Source organism: Convolutriloba macropyga, chromosome 11, assembly GCF_964194025.1.
Source record: "Convolutriloba macropyga chromosome 11, txConMacr16.3, whole genome shotgun sequence".
Classification (NCBI taxonomy): Eukaryota; Metazoa; Xenacoelomorpha; order Acoela; family Convolutidae; genus Convolutriloba; species Convolutriloba macropyga.
Genome location: NC_134478.1, coordinates 35,979,023 through 35,998,550, shown reverse-complemented (window position 1 = coordinate 35,998,550; position 19,528 = coordinate 35,979,023). Strand labels below are relative to the sequence as shown.

Sequence of the window (19,528 nt, the reverse complement as noted above, 5' to 3'; positions counted from 1 at the left end):
CTTTTTTGAGCATTGCTTTTTGGGTATAGCTATGCCTAAAATTTCTATTTTCATCCAATCTGATACCATTTTGAACATTTGTTCATCCATATTAGGATGACTATTCAATTGAGTGAACTGTACGGGGTAAGATTCGTCTTAGTGCCAAATCTCTTTTTTCCTACACATGTCCAGCGTAGCTGGGTCTCTACTCCCCAAGAAGCATTCTTGCGTCCTTTCAACATTTGCTTGTAGCGAATCAGATCGAGATTATCTATTCCAAGAATTATTCAGACAGAGTTTTTCTCAGTTTCAGGTAAAACTGATATGACTGAGGTGTTCGAACGCTGCACAAATTTGGTTCAATTTTTCTGTATCAACAGGGACATATTCGGATTCGGGAGAGCAATTACGTCAGTTTGAAAAAAGGATTGCAGTTCAGACTGCAGTGGCTTTATATAAATTTTTACAGGAGCGCCGTCAATTTCTTTTGTCATGTGGTATCAAGTGATTGGTATTTTTCCAATGATTTTCATGTCAATGTTTAGCTCTGAGGCTGCTGACCTAAGCATAAGCTCTGACAACTATCATTGTCTAAATAAGCATATGTATTCAAGGTCTTCTCACCGTTTTTCAGTTGCACAGGAACTACGGCGACTTGACCTGTTCCTTGTGAATGGAAAGATTTAACGATACTTTTCTTAGAGCCATGTTTTATATCAAAACTACCATGGAGCAGAGTGTGCTGCTTTTTTCCGCACTTGTTATTACGGATTGTGAATGAAACCTAATTCGGAGAAGGTGTCCTCCATTGTTAAAAGGAAAGAAGAGAACTGTGTTTTGCTTTCTGGGTGAGCTAGGTTTGGGGCATTGAAACTTCAGAGTTTTTCGAGAAAAGCGTTTAAAATACGTTTTGGGTTACCAAAATGCTCTTGGAAGCAATTTATTGCGGAAACGTACAAGTCACCTTTGCAACCATATCCCTCCACCAGCGCCTTGGCTTCGTTGCTTAGTAGCGATTGTAAATCAATCATTCTTTCGATTGGTGTCATTGGAGCTTGGTCAATAGTAGCTTGAAATGTGCTGAACCATTTCATCCAACTCAAAGGATCGGCAATGAAATGATCTGCTTTTATTTTTGCTACAGATTTCTCGAAACAAGTGGACATTGATACTGATTGTCCAGAACATTGTGGCATTTGTGAAACAATGGGTTGTGAGAAACTACTGAAAGTTGGTGGATTGGATAGGTTAGGGTAGTTTTGACAGAGAGGTGATATTTGTTGACGGATCCGACTGGAACACTCACGCAAGATGGTTGAGATGTGCTCCAGGGAGCAGTTGACGATCTCAAAACAGATGAAGACGTTGTGTGGCAATATTAAGTTGAACCACCGGCTGCAGTAAAACTTGAACTAATAGCAAATGAGCTTGCAGCGGGCGCTGAAGCGGAGTTTGTGCAGTTACGAAGTCGTCGAAATCAAAATTGAGGCGAGATTTTGTTATTGTTGATGTGGCATTATATTGTCATCATGGAGGATGCTTTTCTTGTGGTCTGGTTCTGAAGCAGTCGTTTCCTGATGGTTTCTTGTGTTTACCTTTTAACTTGTTTTAACAGCGTGAAAGTCCTTTTTATGTCTATTTTTAGCCGACTGAAGTCTGGACATCCGATCTTGTTCATCAAGCTCAACGAAATTTATCAATTCAAGAATTATGGGCTTAAGTCTCTGTTGCATTGCTCATTAATAAATCAAAAAATATGAATGAATTATGTTGGGATGGGAAACGTGCTTAGGACAATTTTGATTGTGTACTATTAAAGTAAAATTTGATTCGTTTTGTTTCGCTTGTTTTGTTGCTATAAAAGGTTTTGAGAAGCCGACTACTTCCGTCAGGTTTTGAAAATTGATTGTGTTTTTGTTTTTGCCAATATAGAAAAATTCCGTTTATTTAGGAAAGATAAAAGTCTAATTCTATCTTTCGCCGTAGTATTTCAGTATTTTGCTGTTCGCTTTTCTATCAAATCTAATTGGAATTACTAAATTTATGCATTTTAAAAACTAGTTTTTTCGCGATCCGAACAATTGGATAATTGATTCTGTCATTCTTTCAAATTGTTTTCATCTTTTTAAAAAAAGATTTTGCGCTTTCAAATAGAAAAAAAGGATTAAACTAATTTTGCATTAGGTTGCATAAGCGGCCCCTAGTGTGTATTGCTGGTTTTCCAAGTGCTAAAGTTGCTGGGAAACCTTAAATTTGAGATGAAAAATTCACTTCTTGAAAATAAGTTTTTGGTAACTTGTCGATCACTTTCAATATTGGTCTGGTTAAACAAAAAATCCTGTTGCTGGTTAAGGTCAACATAAACACAGGAGAGGATGAGAATATTTCAGTTTCCAAGTTTTTCTGATTTTGTATTTTATTTTATATGTTTGAGTCGATGCAAATTTTTTAGTCTTGAGCAACACATTGGTTTTGAGGACATTAGTTAGAAAAACTGTTTGCTTTGCTCAGAAATACAAATTGGCTGTAATCTATGTCTTTTCAGGACTTTTGTAGCAGATTGTCAAATTGTAGTTCTCAAAACTCAATTTAGTGTCATTTTGTTTGTATAAACAAACCTCAATTGAGAAAAAATCGACTATGTTTGAAAAAAATGAACTTTTGTCAATTGTGTGCAATTTTCGCTAATTTCTTCATAGTTAGATTTTTGTTTCAATTTTGAGCCATATATTTTATCGAGTGCGCCAGAGGCTTTGTTTCATTGTTTGCGCTCAATTTTCATCTGAGGAATTAATCGGAAATTTTTCAATTTGTTTAGTTTTGAATTCGTTTTTGACTAATTTTTATATTGTTATTTGATTTAATTGTTTTTCTTCCGGTTATATTCTCTCTGTATTATTCTTATCATTGATTTGGATTTCAAAAGGGTATAAGAGGCTGAATGTCAATAGGCATTAAATTGAATTAGTCTGTAAGCTGATTTCAGTAGTCTTTTAAGTGCTAAGTGTGCTGGAGTGGATTGGAAGAAGGTAGCTCAATTCAAGGTTAGAAGATCGCTTTTTGAGGTTTTTGTTCTTTAAATGATATATTTTTCAATTTTTTGTCCTTATCGGTATATATGCCAACTTAAAATCAGAAAAATCAGCTGTCATCTTAATAAAAAAGAGTGGAAAACAGTATTTTGATATAGAGGCTATTTGCTTGGATCTCTACGAAATTATTAATTCTATCACATAAAGTTTTTCCGAAAAAAGCAGCAGCTAATATTGAATGCACATAAAACGAAACTTTTCGTGCTTAAATGGAAAAGAAAAAGGACGAGACATCGAATTTGATGATTGCAAAATAAAGTTTTGTTTAGCTTGACTTTATTCTGCAATCATCAAGTTCGATGTCTTGTCCATTTTTTCCATTAGAAATATAAAAGTTTCTCGTTTTATGTGCATTAAAGATCAGTTAATTTTGAATGAAGTAAAGATCGGTTTGTACCAGAACATTCTTCTGCTATTGTAGTTTCTGAAAAGTTGAAAATTGCTGCTCCACACTGATAGCAGAAGAACTAACGCTGCCACGAACTGCACGTATCCGACCAGCACAACTGAGAACTGGATACTGTCCTCTGTTAAACTGTTACTTGAGTAGGATCTGTGACAATGTTGATAACCGTTGTTTAAATGTGATGTAGCACCACATGACTTAAACCACATTTTCAACTGCATTAAGAAAATAACGGACGTAAAATTAATTGACCTGTGGGAAAGACCAGTAGAGGTAGCCAAATGGCTGAACTTAATTCAATCAATCAGTCCGACACGACTACACTGCACAGAATAATCCGCCTTCTTTGCCCATTTCCCTGATATTGAGGATGCCCCTCTTGTTCTCCCAAACCCGGGGACCGCATGTATACAATAGTGTGATGTTACACAACTTTAAATCAACCGAAAAGCGACAAAGCAAAGAATTTGAAGTTCCGAAAAACAGACAGAGAAAATGCGACAAAATTTTTTGGACCCGAGCAACGAGACTATACAACATAGTGAGAAAAGGACCGACAATGCATTGAGCAAAAAGCTTCTGATGCAAATGTATACGACCTTTCTTCGCAGACGCTACAATGAACTTGACAGCTGCAGCTGGAAAATCTTGTGCAACTGTGGAAACTGTAGCCCCCTGAAAAAATTTGTGCTAGATGATAAACGAAAGGGTTAAACACCCAAGGGCGATACCCTAAAGGCTCTTCTAATACTACTAAATAAGTTCAAGCTCGAGTCGAAATTCCATTTAATCTCAAGATTTGAAAATCATTTAGTTGTTATTTTGCGCAAAATCGCGACCGCTATTCGATCGCTATATCTTCTTAGTGATGACATACCTTTTAAAATGAATTTAATTGTTTTTAAATCATGTGTATTGTCGGATCTATCAGTGGTATCTTTTTTCAAAATCTCTCGACCAAAGAAGAATCAAAATCTGCTATATGTGACCCGAAGTACTGGACATTCAGTCAAATCTCACCAATCTTCAAAGAAGGTAATAAAGCTGACGTCAAGCGTTACCGACCCATTAGTCTTTGCTGCATCTCTAAAGTATTTGAAAGACTTATCGTCAATGCCCTCTATAGGCACTGCAAAGTATGGGAAAATCAAAAGTTAGATTGTGGCAGATCTGTTTTTTTTCTAAATCCAAACTAATCTTGATGCAGCCATACTTTGCAGTGCCTATAGAGGACATTGTAGATGAGTCTTTCAAATACTTTAGAGATGCAGCAATGAGGACTAATGGGTCGGTAACACTTTTGACGTCAGCTTAATTACTTTCTTTGAAGATTGGCGAGATTCAGAAAAAAACAGATCTGCCACAATTCAACTTTTGATTTTCCCAGATTCCATCTATGGTAAGAACGACGATGAGTCGGTTGACAAACTCACAATCTTGTATCTGGACATTGCCAAATTTTTCGGCAAAGTTTCCCATTATATCCTTATGGAGAAGCCCAAAAAGTTTGAAGTAGGTGGTAAATGTTGATACTTCTGCATTCATACCATGAAGACCTGCAACAGTACGTAAAGATAAATATTGATTGCTCCGATTATCTGGATGTCATGAAGGATGTGCCCCAAGGATCCATCCTCGGACCCCTACTGTTATTGATTTTCATTAATGATCTACCCAATAGGAAACCCGAAACAGAAAACTACGACTTTGCAGATGTCTTTAAAATGATTACACAGAGCCAAACGGAATTGGAAGCCGGAACCGCACACATCGAAATGTGGTGCAAGGAAAACCAAATGTAGCTCAATGCCTCAAAATGCAAGCTACTGAATTTAAGAGGTCAGCTTTCAGCAATTCTAAACAAAACTGACCTGAAAGGAGCCCCAGTACAGCGAGACCTAGGGCTCCTCGTCTCAAATCTCAACTGGACAGAAAATTGTGAAATCCTGATCCAAGAGGCAACTCGTGATTTTTTCCAGATAAAGCGTAACATATCAGACAAAAGCAGCATCTCAACAAAACTACACGCCTGCGCAGGATAGGTTGTCCCAATCCTCACGTACTGCTCGCAAGCGTGGTATGCCAGCAAGACAAACCTATCGAAATCCGAATCACTTCAGATAAAAGCGACAAAATGGATTGCCAATGGACAAGTATCAGGATACAAGGAATGCCTACTAAAGCTCACTTAGTATGTATGCTGAGATGCACGACTTGCTGCTTCTGATATCGCTCGACCGGAATGAATTCGATGTTGAAATTGAGAACATGAAGAGAACAAACGATTCAAAAACTAGGCAAAATAGCAGAGGTGAATTTGAAATAAAGAACTAGACTTGCAAAAGCAGATGAAAACTTCTTCCATCGGACAAGGCACCTTTACAACATTGTCTCCCGCGTATACAGAAACTACGGTGAAGTACTCAACAAGCAAACAATCACCAACATCTACTGGGAATCCTTCACAAAAAGTTTTAATCAACTGAACAAGTGCGCCTGGCGAATAATGTGCAAATGTGGAACATGTAGCAACTTGAAAACGATAAACTGAAATAGACTGATAAACACTGGGATTGACACCCCAGGGGCAATAACCCGAAGCGTGTACTATTACTACTACTACTACTACTACTAAAAGCACGACGACTGTCGAGATATCATCAATCCGACAATCCATCGTCCTGCAAGCATATTAATTTTAAAAGATAGTTTAAACTTCACAAGGATCCTATGCTATGGTGACAATCAAAGGTCTTAATGAAGTCAGGAAAAGGCTTGCAAATTCATCAAAACAGAAGGACCAAACAATGAATACTTTAAAAAGTGACTTGGCAAATAAGATAAATTATTGATATTGAACAGAAATGGAACTGCCAAAATGCGATCTGAGGGTAATGACAAACATTTAAAAATGCGTTAGGAGATTTTGGTTAAATCAGCTTGAGCAGATATCTTTGAATCGAGCGGTAGCATCGTTCACCTTCTTACTGTATGACGAACGACTAAATTTGATGGATTAAAATTTGCCTAAACGTGCCGTTAAATTTGCTGATTTTAATAATGTAAATACGATCAGTTTATTGGAGAGTGAATGTTTGACCATATTGTTATGTTTCATCTCATGAATGTACATGTTTGCAAGCCACAAAAAAAATGTAAAGAGTTTTCATTTTTTCGAGTATTTCGTCAATTTAATTATTATTTTGAGGTACAAATAGAACAAAAGCTTTCGTATGGGTTGAAGGTAGATTTTGGTTGCACCATGTGGTATTGAGGACATTAGACTCAAATTTGGAAACATTTTGGTAATTTTTGTTGATTTTGATTGATTAGGTCATTGATTCTCAGTTATAGCGTGCAGTTCTTTAGATTGTATTTTAGGACTTCTGCTATTGTTCTTGGGGATAAATAGATTAACTTATAAGTGTTGTCATTTTCTTAAGATTTCAGTTTTTTAGTTTTCTTCTTTTTAATCGGTTTCGTCTGCTCTGCTCTCTGTGTTGAATTGAATTTCGATTTCTATGGAGTGTTCTATTTTGGGGGTCTTTCCCATTACAGCCGCCCATTATGGTATAATTAGCATGACTTGGGTGGGGGTGTAGGTTTTATGACCAAGTTGTAGGGGCTATAATGGTAAAGACCCCTTGTTTTGGTATCGGAGAGTTTTGGTATCTCCTTGCAAAGACAACAGTCGCTAATTTCGCGTATTAATCCCTTAAACGAGAATCCCTTAAAGAATTTTTTTATATATTTTTGCGAAACGTACCAAGTGGCAAAAGCAGTTGTTTCTTGGCGTGATGTGCGTTTTCTTTGATCCTTCTCTAGTGCATTACAAGATTAATTAATACTTTCTGTTGTTAACCCACCTGTATTTTTATCTATAAAGCTATTATTATATTACCCTACACTACCAATGATAATGTTACCTCTTGACATTGTCTTTTGGATAAATAAAGTGTTACTTTTTTTAACTCTTTTACCCAAACCCTATTTATCCCCTTTTTTTGAAATATAATTGTATCAAATATATAAGAAATTATAATTGGGTGAAATGATAGGGGAGAAAAAGTGGGACACCGTTTGAAGTTATTAGGTGAAGCAGGTTAAAGTTTTCAAAGTTAAGCAGGTAGCTTGTGCATGTGGAAGTGATCTGGTTGATTAATGGAAATCGATATCGTAAAATGTCCTTTGTACCGCTCTAGCCGTGTGTAAAATTGAGCTAATTCGTTATTTACACCTGAAAGAACAAAACAGGCACAGAAAGGTTTGAAAAAGCAGCGTTCCATTTCTTGTGAAATTACCCTCTTACTACTGAAAGCTTCGATTCAATTTCCCTTTTTTTCATGTATTTCCAAACATTCGTGCGTGGGTTACATCTTTATTGTTTCGTCATTACTGAACTGTAGTTTACCATAACTTGCATTTGTAGTGTGTTTTGTATGTAGCCTGTGTTGAAACAGAGTGATTGTGTTGCAGGTTCTGTTGTAAAAGTAAGTGTTATTGTTGTTATCTCCCCAGTGCTTATGAGAAAGGTAATTTCAACAGCACCAATTTTTGCCCTACCCTTTTAACTCCTCTTTTCCGGTCTGGCACCAATGAGCACAAGGCAGCCGCCACTGCCTGACACACTTTTCTTGGCACCCTTCATATCTAAGTGCTGTTGGTTAAATTTCATTGCTCTTTCCATTTAGTTGCAGGTTTTTTAAATACAAACCTCGTTTTGCTGTTCGGTTAACTGCTCCTGTATTGTGCTCCGGGTGATTATTCCTTTGCAACCTTTATAGGCGAAAATTTTGTCCTTTCTGCTTCCGCATTTTGTGAACTTCTTAAATAGCTCCTAGAAAGCAGTAATTTCTGCGTTCTTTTGTTCCCTTCCTCTTGGAAAGCTTAAATGAAAAGAAAGATAAACAATTTGTTTATTTCTTTTGTGGAAAGTGTCGTAGTATATTTATACTTAAGTCTTGAAAAGCTTAATTCTTATCTATATTTCGTGCTATGAGGGCTTTGCCTTGTTTGGTGATGTCGCTCGCTATCGACATCTTTCTGTTTATGTTGTGCATTTTTTTTCTAACTATCTATCCGTTTAACCACAAATTCACCATTGAGTGCGCAATTGTCTTCTCACGATTAAGCGGAAATGCTTTTGCGTTCACATGGCCGAAAATGATTTCCACAATTTATGAAATGTGGACAAAGATGTCCTCAATTGAAACAAAAGTGCAAATGATAGTTTTGTTTTGTGTTCTAAGTTCTTTCTTGGTTCTGCTAAGTGCAACTCTGCTAGCTGTTAGGATTGACGCGACATTTTGTGCCTTCTCGATCTAAGTGGAGCCCCAAACTGGTTGTTGTAGAGGTGGTGTTAGTAGTTGGGTTGGTAACAGAGGCAGATTGGATTCGATTTTCGATTGTGTAGCAACTGCATCAACTTTCTAACTGCCTTTACTTTCATTGTTACTACCAACACCCTTCCCACCCTTACCCTCCATTACTCTAGCAGTGCCTAGTCCTGCCTTACCTCACCCTGTCTATCTAGTAGCTCGTTCCTATTCCATAGTTGTAACAGCACACCATATGCATTTGATATTATCCCGTGTGTTGTGTGTTGGTATTATTTGAAAAATAATCAACCTTTCATTCCTCTTTCTGTCTCTGCGTCTGTTTTCCTTTCATACATCCCCCTCCACCCCTGTGAGCCTTGGTGTGCTATGCCATACTGCAACTAGTATGCGACTAGTTCTCAAATTGAGAGTGAATATGAGATTGCGATGCTGTGCTTCCCCCATGCCCCCCTCCCTCTCTCCCTCCCTTCAATCCATATACGGCCATTGCAATTGATTTCCTTCCTTGCCCTGTCTCATACTGATACCAGACCACCACAGCTATAATGCACTGCATTGCCTTGTATCCTTTAGATAAACTTCACAATCATCAATTCGTCTGAAACTTGATTCGAGTGTTTGTCTGATTCTGATGATAAATTGTTATTACAACACGCAAAATTTGCCAAATTTTCATTATACACCAAAAGACTCAAACCAATTTACTGAGTAAAATTAAAAATTAACACAATTGTTGTGCATATAAATGCGAAATAGAAAGGAAATTCATTTCGATCTTTTGGGTATTTCATCTGATGTTAGTTATGAACAGGTTTTTGCAATTTAATAGCTTGACTGTGTTAATGTAACTTTCATTTTGTAGATTGTTACTGACGATTTAAATATTCGGTAGTACAGAAAATTGACTGCTTTTTAAACTTTTATAACCAGCTGTTTCGTTATTTAGATCTATTTCATATGTAGTTAATTGATTTGCTACTACGGGTATTTATTTGATTTCAGCACACTTTCTGAATTCTTCCGTTTTCGGTTTTGTCATGCCTATTAGCAAGCTGTTAGTTCAAGTTTTTATCGTATAGTTGGGAATTCAAATGTGTTAATCAGTCAGTCGTTAGTGTATCATTGGGGGTTTACCAGGTCGACCAGGACCAGTTGCTATTTGTAGCGGACAGCCCGTGGCCATTATTAATAAGGAAAATTGTTCACAACGTGGTCATGCTCTATTTGAGAATGGACTCGCTCCTCACGCCAATTTGGCAGTTTCTCCATGACGTTTCCCAGTTATAGCTTGTTAATAGCCCGAGGTATACTTGCTACTTTCTTTCCCAAATCACAATGGACGAGTTATAACGTGTTAACTGACGTGCTTATGATACTACGAGCAATTGGGAATAGGAAACTACTCTCTATTTAGTGTAATAATGTATTTTAGTCAGAAATGGAGACTGTCTGCTGTAGTGGACTAATTACTTCACCAAAATCGAACATTGTCGCTTCGCGCGATATGATTACAACCCCCTTTACGTACCTGCTTGGGCTGTAAATTGAACGGTGGTGACATTAATGTATGGTCTTTGGGTAATGCATTGCTAAGTGAAGTCATGCATGAGAGTAATTAATCACCTATCAATCTTTCCACGTCTTAATCATTTCGCTCCCTTCGACTATCTCTGTCAACTGTACCAAGTGAACGCCATCTTCTGTTATGTTCTCTCATTTGCCGTTTGATGAAATGACGGCTACAGGAAGATTTATTTGATGGTGACATAGTTATATAAACGAGAGCGTATTTATTGCGATGCCATTGATCGATCAACAGAAAACAATGGCGACTACCAATAAACAAACCCCCACCCACACACTTAACACAGCTAATGGCAATGCTATAAGATCGTGTACACTTCCTGCCCCCTTCTCAACAAACACGACCTCAAGTACCACTAATTTGGGCTCGTTGAGAAGTAGTGTTACGAAAGCACCTCTGCCTCAAACAGAATTGAACACTAGCAATCCTCGGAGACTGCCGAGGCGCACTTCTTCGTTGAGTAGACAAAGGTCATTGACCGAAATTGCAGCTGAAACTGCGGCTACTGTGATCGGATCGGAACAAGCAGCAGCTCTGAACACTTCAGGAAGCCAAGCTGTGGAGTATTTGAGCGGGAAAATTTCAAATGCCTTCTCGTATCTTACATCAACGGTGCCCGTTACCCCACTGGTGAAGCAGCAAGCAGGCGATTCAGCTAACAATCACAGTACTATCTCAAGCAGCAATCCTAATCTGGCTACCACAGAAATTGTTTCCACAATGCCTTTCCACAAGCCACTCACTAAGATGTCTTCTAACCGCATATCAGCGCCAGAGAAACAGAGCGAGCCAGAGCGAGAGTTCTTAGGAGAATCCGGTGAAATTGGCTCGAAGACGCAGTCTTTAATGGAACAGTGTAAATTCTCGTTAGTTTCCTCTATTGACTCAAATGACGTAGAAGTTATGCTCCCCCAAGGATCGACGACCAACGTTTCTCCTCAAGCCAGTGGGAATCAACAGAAAAAGGTATCGTCCCTGGAACAGTCTTTTAGCAATGGCGTGACTAAACAGAAACAGCCGAAGAACAGCTCAACTGCAGAAAACCACTCAATGGTAAGCTCTATAGTTTTTTTTAGCTAACTGTTCTGAAATTGTACGATGTTTTGTGATTTCCATAGACAAAGTTTACTGCACTTACTTGGGTTATCTATTACTCTGATCACTTAGGTTGCGACAAAAATTTAAATCAAAAGCAGCGAGTGTGATTTAGTTTCATTAATCAGTTGACATCGAAACAGATACCACACAGAGCTATTCTCTCAATCAGCTAGTCCCTAATTGATGATTCCAGGTAGCGGTTGAAGCAAGGCGGCTAGTTCTTAATACATAACATCTGACATCTATGCTGTTCTTTTCAGCAATAAGTCCAATGTCAATTGTTTTTAAGGGCCGCGGAATGGGCTGGAGCAAAGTCATCATTTTTCAATCTAAGAAGACCTAATTGTTTGGGGTCATGCAATAGCCCAATGGACGGGACATAAATAACAGATGCAATAGTCCTCACTTTTCTCGTCTTGTGCAACTTTGGTCAAAGCGCTTCCTACTCGTTTTTTTACAGATATCTCAAAAAGAAATTATTTTGCAAACAGGTTTCAGATTAGGCTCAAACGTTCAGATTAGGCTGAAAGAACTGATATTTTTTTCAAGTTTAGCCCCAAAGTGTAATAAGTTCCAATTTTTTGAAAGGGTGTTAGCTAATTACTGTAGCAACTAATTGAAAACGCGTCCATTTTTTAGATATTTAATTGCTCTCAAACGAAGTTTGTAGCAATTATATTAGTCCTGTCGGTCTTTTTTTTAATGCGATTTTTCGCTTGAACGAATTTTCCACTGACGCTTTTGACTTTTCGTCCTCAAAAACGGGATAAACAGGTAGCGCCCAGCGGGAATTAAGTGCTCTTAGAGCCTTTCAGCTCTGTTTCAGCTCAAACTGTTTTGGAGACTTATACTTATGGTGTGAAGGGCGGTTCTTAGAGGTCGAAGCACCCTAACTGTTGACACCCCCCCCCCCGCCCCGGTGCTGCGCTCGAACAACCGATCGCTAAAAACACGCAATTTTATACTAATTTTCACAATTTTTTTCAAGATTTTTGAAAATTTTTGTCGTTTTTTGAGTTTTTCAGCCCTAGGTGTCAAGGAACTTCCTCTAGGGTTTTATAATAGGTTGCTGCATAGTTTCTAGTGGTAGTGGAATGGTTTCAGCATTTCAACATCGCGAATTTTAGCATTTTTTTAACAATTTTTTTCAATTTTTTATTTATTGTCAGTATTAAGGTTCTTAGCCTAACAGAAAATCTCCGTTAGGTTTTGATAATAAGTTATTAGAAAATGTTTCATGGCCATGGATTAGTTTTCAACTTTTAGTATCTCCAATTTTAGCTGTTTTTATTTTTCGTCATTTTACCAAATTTTTAAATTATTTTTTTTATTTTTTAGGTTTCTACAGCCTCAAGAGCCACATTGCCTCCTCTAGGATTCAATTGTAGGTTACTGCATAGCTTCTAGATGTAATGGAATGTTTTTCAAGATTTTGATATCAGCAATTTTTAAAAATATTTGCAATTTTTTCATTTTTTAAAATCTTTGAATTTTTTTTATTATTTTCGGCATCAGGGTCCTAGAGCCTCCTCCAAGGTTGATGAAAACAGTAGCATAGTTTCTGGAGTTAATGGAATGGTTATCATTTTTCTCATGTCTCCAGCTTTAGCAATTTTTTGATAATTTTTTTTTCAAATTTTCGGAAAATTGTTATCTTGTTCCAAGTTTAAGGATCTTTATGAGCCAGTGATTCTATTTAAAGCTTCAAATAGGGTGACTGGATAGTTTCTTGAGACGATGAAATGGTTTTGGAGATTTTATTATCTTGAATTTCAGCAAGATTATGTTAAAATTGCGATTGTTTTCAAAATATTTGAATATTTCTGTCCTTTTCTGAGTTTAACGATCATTACTGGCCAACAAAGCGTAGTCGGTTATGTTTTTATTCATAAAAGTGTATTCATAAAAGTGTATTCATAGAAGCATAGCTTCTAGATGTAATTGAATGTTTTTCAAGATTTTAGTATCAGCAATTTTGCATTTTTTTCAGTTTCTTTGATTCTTTTTGATTTTTTCCAGCACCAGGGTCCTCCAAGGTTTGATGACAAGCTGTGGCATAGAGTTATTGGAATGATTACTAATTTTTTAATGACTCCAGCGCTAGCAATTTTGTGACAAAATTTAGTTTTTTGAAATTATTGGAAAATTATTATCATGTTTCAAGTTTATGGAGCTCTATGAATCAGTGATATTTAAAGCTTGAAATAAGGATACTGGATAGTCTCTTCAGACAATGAATTGGTTTAGAAGATTTTAATATCTTGAGTTTTCGCAAGATTCTGTTAAAATTTGCGATTCTTTTTAAAATTTTTGAATTTTTGTCCTTTGCTGAGTTTAACGATCATTACTGGCCAACGAAGCTTTTCAAGTCTGGCAGATGGGTTACCTGACTTAACTACAAAGACAAAGTTTAGGTTGATCATTTTCACTGCGAAATCTGGAGGCTTTTCTTTTAAATTTTGCAATATTTTGCAAATTTTTAAAATTTCAGGTTTTTATTTGATTTATTTACCAACAAGGCTAGAAAACTAAAAGTTGCAGATTTGAATCAAGCTAAGGCTAGTATAATTATACCGTGGCTTGCTACTGACGAAGTCAACCGCTCGCCGGTCGTTTGAGAGAAATTTGTCCGACGTTAGTCGGTTTTGTTTACAATTTTCAGCTAAACCGTTTAGTTCATTCTCTTCGAATTTTTTTGCAGTCGAGTTATCACGAAAATATCATTTGACATTGAATACGAACAAGGAGGCTCGGTAATGTGCGTACGCACATAATCCGACCCCGTTCATCCACATTCTTGACTTAATGATCAAGAGGTCAAAAACATACATATCGTTCAATAAACAACCAATGGAATACAATAATGCCACGCTAGACGGCCAATGAAAGTTTTTGATAATAGAACTACTAAAAAACACGATAAAATTTAAAAAGTATACATTATTTACGACCACAACTTGATGGCGACAATAAAAAAATGATAACAAAATCAAACTCGCATTAGATAAAACCTCAACAAAACAGTTTAACCTATACTTCATTAGAAAAGATCTGGGATTGGTTCTCAATGCAACTGGTTAACAGGTTGACAAAAAGAGAAAAAATAGCAAAGAGGTGCAAAGTTTAAAAATACGTTTCTATTTTTGAAAACAATTAACTTCACATTTATTAATGTCATTAGATATCGCCTGAAATCACTGAAATTTTCATTTATATCTCCATAGGAAGCAATTGAGACTTGCCATAATCCAATCTTCAGTTGAGCAAAATTTTAAAGTCAATGGGACTGATGATTACTGTTATAAACCAAAAAGAAAACAAAAATCCTCTAAAATGTACAAATATAAAAAAATCTCAAACATTTTATGAATTCTCGTAGTAGAAGTTGTAACAAAGCCAAGAAACAGAAGTTTGAAGCTAAAAACGTTATAGGGTTTAACTTATAGCTCACTGAAAATGGGTTGTGACCTGTGTTTACAGAGACTGAGCTAAAATTTGACCGAAAAACTTTTAAAAAATGTCGAAGCTCAAAAACCCAAATATGTTTTGGAAACAAATATTTCCAAAAGTCGTAACAGATTAAGATTTCAACAAAAAGCGATGGATTAAGTTGCAAAGCCTCTGGAAGCCAATTGGGCCTGTTAATAATGAGACCACGTCAGAACTCCACAAAATAACAAACACATAAGCGAACAAAGAAGACAAAACTTCAAACAGTTTTACGACATCACACTATTAAGGCAATATACCTATAAGTTGTTACCTGCAAGAACTGTAAATCATCCCCTTCTCCTCGTCCTAACATCAACGAGTCTTCCCTTAAAAGGACAACGTAGACGCGACAACAAATAGAAACCCATAAATTGAACAGTATAGAAATCTCGAAAACTTTTTAAAAAAAGATCGAAGCAATCCGTCACAACGTATAACAAAGCGCGATAAAAGTGGTTGAATAGTAATTGAATTAAAAGTAATTGAGATTTCTATTTAGTGAGATTGAGTTTTATGGTGACCAAATTGAAAGCAAAAACAAAAAGTTGAAAAAAAAAATTTAAAATTTAATTTGAACGTCTATAAAATAAACAGCTATAAACTGAAATCTTTTTCTAGGTGGAGTTATACGTCCTGGGGAAGCAATTGAGATCCATTGTTTTCAGTTATAGGCAGTACAAAAACAAAGACAAATATAAAAAACAAAATTCACAGAATTTGGTCTCAGCCCAAAAAGCACAAACTATTCAACAAAAACAATTAACATATACAGATAAGCATTTTTCAACGCTGTACATTTTTCCTACTATGCTTTCCTTCAATTAGATTTGCCCACAATTTGATAATTCGATAAGGAAACAAAATGGACTCAAAAAATGCAATTATGATCAAAAATGAAAATGAAAAAAAATATTTGAAAACGCGTAGTAGCAAACCAAGGAAAACATTAGTTGAATATAAAACCGTTTCCAACAAATATTTTTTATTCACGAAATTGGCTTCTGCCTGTTTTTACTGAGTTCGCGCTCGAAATTGAGAGAAATAATATAAAATAGTGTCAAAGTTCAAAAACTCATCGTTGTTTTCTTAACAATTATGTTCAAAGTCATAACAGACATTAGATAACAACTGAAAGAATTGTCTAGGTTCATCTATACCTCCTTAAAAGCTAACTGCATCTTTGATTGGGGACACTAAATCATTGGGCTACAAAAGGGATAACAAATGAAAGCAAAACTCATGAAGTCTATACAATTTTTACGAAAGCAATTGGTCAAAGCCATAAGACATGAGACTAACTCTAAAACCATATTATAATTTCGTTGGAAATCGTTTTTGTAAATAGTATCTGTCGTTAATTGAGCCCTGATTGAGATTCTTGTCAGGAATTTGCATAAAAAACATTTACATAGTGGAAATGTTTTGAAAAAAGGTCGCGCCATATTTAAATTTAGAAAATTTTTTATCATAAGGATCCGCGGTTAGATCAAGGTCAGCCCAGATATTGCTTTGCATCTAACAAAACAGTCAATTGTTCAAGTGATTGCGAAATAGATCCGTTTTTGAACAAAATTTTAGTTTGTCATAAATAATGCTTTTTTTGTAATTATCGAGTTTAAATTTTTTAAAAACTTGCAAAAGTATGATGCACAAGACTCTTAAAGCCATCGGGATTACAACTAGCTCTTTTTTCAGCTTAAGAAGAATTTGACCGCATTTTTAGGTGTCTACTGTCAGAATATTTATAGCAAGTGCGTTAAAAAAATTAAGGGTGCTTGAAACTAGCTCAATTTTTCTCGAACTAGCTCGGGATTACAACTAGCTCAATTTTTCTCGAAAAAAGTCTGATTTTTCAAAAATTTAGCATGATTTCTGGGCAAAAACTCGGTTCGAACAACTCAGCGATCCTCCTCTATCTTTAGAGATGAAATCAAAAACTGTACAGTTAACAATTTTAACATATTATTGCAAAATTGACGAAAATTTGGTCAAAATACTGAAAATGTGAATAAAAAAGCAATTATTCACATAACTTTAAAACTCGATAGTTCCCTACAAAAAATGAAAATTCAAAAAATCTTTTTAATTCTATTTTCTACGCTGGACTGGTGTTCTAATGAAAACACTCACAACTCTCTTCAATGATTATATCGATCGGGCAAAATTGTCTGAACAAAAAAAACCCATTTGAGTATCTAATTCCTCTCTCCCCACTAAAGTGGGGGTCGGAACAATAGTTGACTACGAAGCTATTGTGTTTTCTCCCCTTTTAAAATGTTTTTATTGTAATTTATTTGAAAAATTATTAAAAAAAAGTAAGCAAATTTTCAATTGCTTCTGCTTAACCTGAAATGCTAACTTTTCAAGAAATATTACTAACGGTTTCGAGCTAAAGAATGCGGGAAAAAGTTTTTGCTTGAAGTTATGTTTCACTGCACTCAAACAAAAGTAAAAACAGTTTCTGTTAATAAATGTCCTGTTTTTTCTCAATTGACTTTATTGGCGTGTAATTGACTTTATTATTGCGTTCTAATTTTCTCTCCACCAATAGCTAAACCCAAGTTGCCGTGGTTCACTGCAGCGTGAAAAGGGAAGCGGTTCCGCAATTGCTATAATTTTATAACTTAATATCTCTACGAAAGCTGCTCAATGGTGTCAGGACAATTTTACCCAATGCCAAAATACCCAATGCCATTTTCGTTCAATAATCCGACAACAAATTAGCAGTTGTCGGAGTGAATTTATTGGAGTGAATTTTGAAGCGGGAAATAAAACACGTGAAAAAATTTGGAGTGAATTTTTTTTGTTAACGTGCGGCATTTTGAAGCAGTTTTTACAATTCAAAGAATTTGAATTGTATTGGGGCGCTGTCTTTTTTACGACTCGAAGAGGAGTATTGGAGAAGTCCTTTTTTTAATCAATTTTTGAAGCGGGAAATGAAACGCGTGAAAAAATTTGGAGTGATTTTGGCGCTGAACAAATGTGAACAAAGTGCGGAGCGAAAAGAGAGTGGTTTTTGTTCATACCGCTGTTTTTGAAAGAGCGAGAAATTGATGTGTGAAAAAATTTTCTCTAAGCGAGCGAAATTTTTTTGTTCACGTGCGGCATTTTAAAGCAGTTTTTTTTCATTTATTTTGGTTAAGAGGCTTGGTTATGATTTTCTTTTAATTTTAGGCTGGTTTTGGTAGTGGTTTGAAGGTTTCTGGAAATTAATATGAATTTTATGATAATTCGGAGGTTTTTAATGTATTTTGCTGATTTTCGGGCTAATTTTTGCGGTTTTTTGACGATTATTTTGTTTTACTCGCTCAAATGGGTATTGACGAAACCCCTTCTACTTGAGCGTTTTTATGATAACAATCCTTTACAGTTTTTTTGGTTAAGAACCGTTTTTTTTGTTGAGGAATATGACAAAAAAATGGCGAAAATTGGAACTATTTTTCTTAATTTTTTGCAGTTTTTCGTTTTTTTTCTGGTTTTAGCTAAGTTTCTTTGCCAATTATGACTTGCCTATTGTTTTGCGAACATCTGGATACCCTATTGGCTGAAGGGAATGTTTTTGAAATATTAAAAAATTTAGTAACTTTTTCCAGTTTTTCAGTGAAAGTTGTTTTTAAGAGCTTTTTTTCATAATTTTAGCCTAAATTTTTTTCTCAAAATTCACATTAGTGACTTTTGTAAGTACTAGTTGTTTTGATGAAGTTATTTTGGCAGAGATAGTTTTTTCGGGATCTCAGTTTATAACAAAATTTGATCAGATTTTTTATCATATTTTAACAGATTTGATTTTATTGTTTTTACTTTTTTGTTTCATGACTTTGTTTCAAGATAATCATAAATTAGTGAAGGCACGTTTTGATTGATGAGTAGTTGGATGGCGTTTAAATGGATTTTAACTTCGAGTCGTTTCCGGAATTCTTCCGGCTATGTTTTTTTTTTAAGATCTGTTCACACATTTTCATGATTTTTGAAGTCAAATTGGAGTAGTGATTTTGGTCACGCCGAAACAGGAAGTGGAGCGAAAAAGCGAGTGGTATTGCGACGTGAAATTTTTTCGCTCTAAATTTAAAGTAGAGTGAGAAAACGGTGTTTGAACAAAAATTCGCTTTCTCGCTAGTGGTTTTTTGTTTACATGCGGCAATTTTTTGATTTTTACTGTTTTTTTTTATTTTCTGGATCGGATTTGTTTCTAAATGGTTTTCCCAATCCATTCATGGTACGTTCTAGGTCTAGTTTTCTGTTTAGTCAATGAAAATTCTTTGAATTGTACGTCAGAACTTGTCCTGCTATGTTTTTTAATTGCTCTCAAACGAAGTTTGTAGCAATTATATTAGTCCTGTCGGTCTTTTTTATGCGATTTTTCGCTTGACCGATTTTTCGTCTGATGCCTTTGACTTTTCGTCGTCAAAAATGGAATAAACAGGTAGCGCCCAGCGGGCATTAAGTAATCTTAGAGCCTTTCAGCTCTGTTTCAGCTCAAACTGTTTTCGACACTTATACTTATGTTGTGAAGGGCGGTTCTTAGAGGTTGACG

General features: G+C 35.8%; 1 protein-coding gene across 1 annotated transcript in view; it reads left to right on the top strand.

Moving 5' to 3' along the window:
• Positions 1 to 8,875: 8,875 nt before the first annotated feature.
• The window catches only part of LOC142349654 (uncharacterized), a 37,128-nt gene continuing 26,475 nt past the window's right edge, over positions 8,876 to 19,528 (top strand). The window contains exon 1 of the mRNA XM_075401371.1: positions 8,876 to 11,457. Coding sequence (XP_075257486.1) covers positions 10,618 to 11,457 — 840 coding nt within the window. The 5' untranslated portion in view covers positions 8,876 to 10,617. The remainder of the gene's footprint in view (positions 11,458 to 19,528) is intronic.